Source organism: Camelina sativa, chromosome 12, assembly GCF_000633955.1.
Source record: "Camelina sativa cultivar DH55 chromosome 12, Cs, whole genome shotgun sequence".
Taxonomy (NCBI): Eukaryota; Viridiplantae; Streptophyta; class Magnoliopsida; order Brassicales; family Brassicaceae; genus Camelina; species Camelina sativa.
Genome location: NC_025696.1, coordinates 27,121,377 through 27,123,047, shown reverse-complemented (window position 1 = coordinate 27,123,047; position 1,671 = coordinate 27,121,377). Strand labels below are relative to the sequence as shown.

The window sequence follows — 1,671 nt, the reverse complement described above, 5'->3', positions numbered from 1 at the left end:
GACTTGTGCATGCATAGGATTCATCTTGAGGAAGGAGCTAAGACATCTATTGAGCATCAGAGGAGGCTAAATCCGAATCTGCAAGATGTTGTCAAGAAGGAGATCATGAAATTGCTGAATGCCGGGATTATCTACCCAATTTCTGACAATAAATGGGTTAGTCCAGTTCATGTTGTTCCTAAGAAGGGTGGAGTTACAGTGGTGAAAAATGACAAGAATGAGCTGATTCCGACGCGGACGATCACTGGACACCGGATGTGTATTGATTACAGAAAGCATAATGCTGCAACAAGGAAAGATCACTTCCCACTGCCCTTCATTGACCAGATGCTTGAGAGGTTAGCTAACCATCCATACTACTGCTGATCATTTATCCAGGATTAAGATAGAAGATGATGTTCCAATTCATGATTCACTGCGAGAAGAGAATGTATACTTTGTTGATATTGGTTCTCAAGCCACTTTGTCTCGTGAAGATTTGCAGACTCTCGGCAGTGCATCGATCGACACAGCTGGTGCATCGATCGATGCAACATCTCGATACGAACAGAATTTGGCGAATGCATCGACCAACGCATCACTAAGCATCGATCGACGCAACCCTCAGGAATCATTGGGTTACGAGTTTGATGACAATGTGGCTGCTGTGACTTCTACTGATCAACCGTGGTATGCTGATATCGCGAATTACCTTGCTGCAGAGGTGGAACCAGACAAGTTTACAGGATATGCTAAGAAGAAGTTCTTGAGAGAGCTTACGAGATACTATTGGGATGAACCATACTTGTATAAGCATTGTTCAGATGGAGTTTACGGGAGATGTCTGGCTGCGATTGAGGTTCCTGATGTGTTATTTCATTGCCATGGATCAGATTATGCTGGTCACTTTGCTACCTTGAAGACAGTTTCCAAAGTACTTCAAGCAGGGTTTTGGTGGCCAAAAATGTTTAAGGATGCTCATCAGTTTGTGTCTAGATGTGATGCTTGTCAGAGAAGAGGACAGATTAGTAAGAGACATGAGATACCACAAAATTTCATCCTTGAGGTTGAAGTTTTTGATTGTTGGGGCATTGATTTCATGGGACAATTCCCTTCTTCTTACAAGAACAACTACATCCTTGTAGCTGTTGACTATGTCTCCAAGTGGGTGGAAGCTATTGCAAGTCCCAAGAATGATTCTGCTGTGGTTCTTAAGCTGTTTAAGACCATCATATTTCCAAGGTTTGGAGTGCCTCGGATTGTCATCAGTGATGGAGGAAAGCACTTTATCAATAAAGTGTTTGATAAGTTGTTGAAGAAGTATGGGGTTCAACATAGAGTAGCTAGTCCTTATCATCCTCAGACTAGTGGACAAGTTGAGGTTTCCAATAGGCAGATTAAGGAGATTCTGGAGAAAACTGTGGGTGTTACAAGGAAGGATTGGGCTATGAAGCTTGATGATGCACTTTGGGCCTACAGAACTGCATATAAGACACCACTTGGCACTACTCCTTTTCATCTGCTTGATGGGAAAGCATGTCATCTTCCAGTGGAGTTAGAGCACAAGGCAGCCTGGGCTGTTAAATTGCTGAATTTTGATGTCAAGACAGCTTCAGAGAGAAGGTTGGTTCAGCTGAATGAGTTAGATGAGTTTAGACATCATGCATTTGAGAACTCTAAGCTGTACAAGGA

General features: G+C 42.7%; 1 protein-coding gene across 1 annotated transcript in view; it reads left to right on the top strand.

Annotated features, from left to right (window-relative positions):
- LOC109128006 overlaps positions 106–1,671 on the top strand; it is a 2,632-nt gene continuing 1,066 nt past the window's right edge. Inside the window, exons 1-2 of the mRNA XM_019233662.1 lie at positions 106–338; positions 379–1,637. Coding sequence (XP_019089207.1) covers positions 106–338; positions 379–1,637 — 1,492 coding nt within the window. The remainder of the gene's footprint in view (positions 339–378; positions 1,638–1,671) is intronic.